This window comes from Apaloderma vittatum, unplaced genomic scaffold, assembly GCF_000703405.1.
Source record: "Apaloderma vittatum isolate BGI_N311 unplaced genomic scaffold, ASM70340v1 C11726940, whole genome shotgun sequence".
NCBI lineage: Eukaryota > Metazoa > Chordata > Aves > Trogoniformes > Trogonidae > Apaloderma > Apaloderma vittatum.
The window spans coordinates 1-868 of record NW_009745553.1 but is presented as its reverse complement, the minus strand read 5'-3'; the positions used below and the strand labels follow the sequence as shown (position 1 = coordinate 868).

Here is an 868-nt window from a genome sequence, read left to right as displayed (position 1 = left end):
CCACCACCACCATCATCATCATCATCATCATACTGCAGGCCAAGCCGAGGTGGTCTCTAGTCAAACGGGAGCATTTGGCCCGGCGCAGTCACCAGCAGCCCCTTACCCCGTCTCTTACCCAGCCCAGGCTCTGGCAGCAGGTAGGGACTTCTTCATACGCAGAGACCTGCCGGCCCCACTCATGTCAGGGCTGACCGAGCAGTACCCTGCTGCAAGTTCTCACCACGGACTGTTTGTCTCAACAACAGGTAGCTACCCCGGACACCATGGTCACCACCACCACCACTCAGAAGCTGGGAATCCCTCTCTATTCACTGGACTCCATGAGCAGCCTCCCCATGCAGCTCCAGGTGGCCATCTAAACGGACAGATAAGACTGGGGTTACCTGGAGAAATGTACGCCAGGTCTGAACATTTCACTCAAGTACCAGCCTCCAGGACAGATCCTTTTGCTGCTTCTTCGCTTCATAGCTACGGTGGCATGAATCTGAATGTGAATCTGGCTCCACACCACGGCCCGGGTGCCTTTTTTCGTTACATGAGGCAGCCTATCAAACAGGAACTCATTTGTAAGTGGATTGAGTTGGACCAGACTCCAAAAAAATTATGCTCGAAAACTTTCAGCACGATGCACGAGCTGGTGACTCATGTCACGGTGGAGCACGTTGGAGGACCCGAGCAGTCCAATCACATATGTTTCTGGGAAGAGTGTCCAAGAGAAGGGAAACCTTTCAAGGCCAAATATAAACTTGTAAATCACATCAGAGTCCACACAGGTGAAAAACCTTTCCCCTGCCCTTTCCCAGGCTGTGGCAAAGTGTTTGCCAGATCAGAGAATCTCAAAATACACAAAAGAACTCATACAGGT

At 51.7% G+C, this 868-nt stretch overlaps 1 protein-coding gene across 1 annotated transcript; it reads left to right on the top strand.

Annotated features, from left to right (window-relative positions):
- Positions 1-4: 4 nt before the first annotated feature.
- LOC104269629 (zinc finger protein ZIC 4-like) lies at positions 5-862 on the top strand (the record flags this gene model as incomplete). The annotated part of the gene is made up of 2 exons (XM_009877450.1): positions 5-140; positions 249-862. Coding segments are annotated over 2 exons (750 nt in total), but the record flags the coding sequence as incomplete, so codon positions are not given.
- Between the last annotated feature and the right edge of the window lie 6 nt (positions 863-868).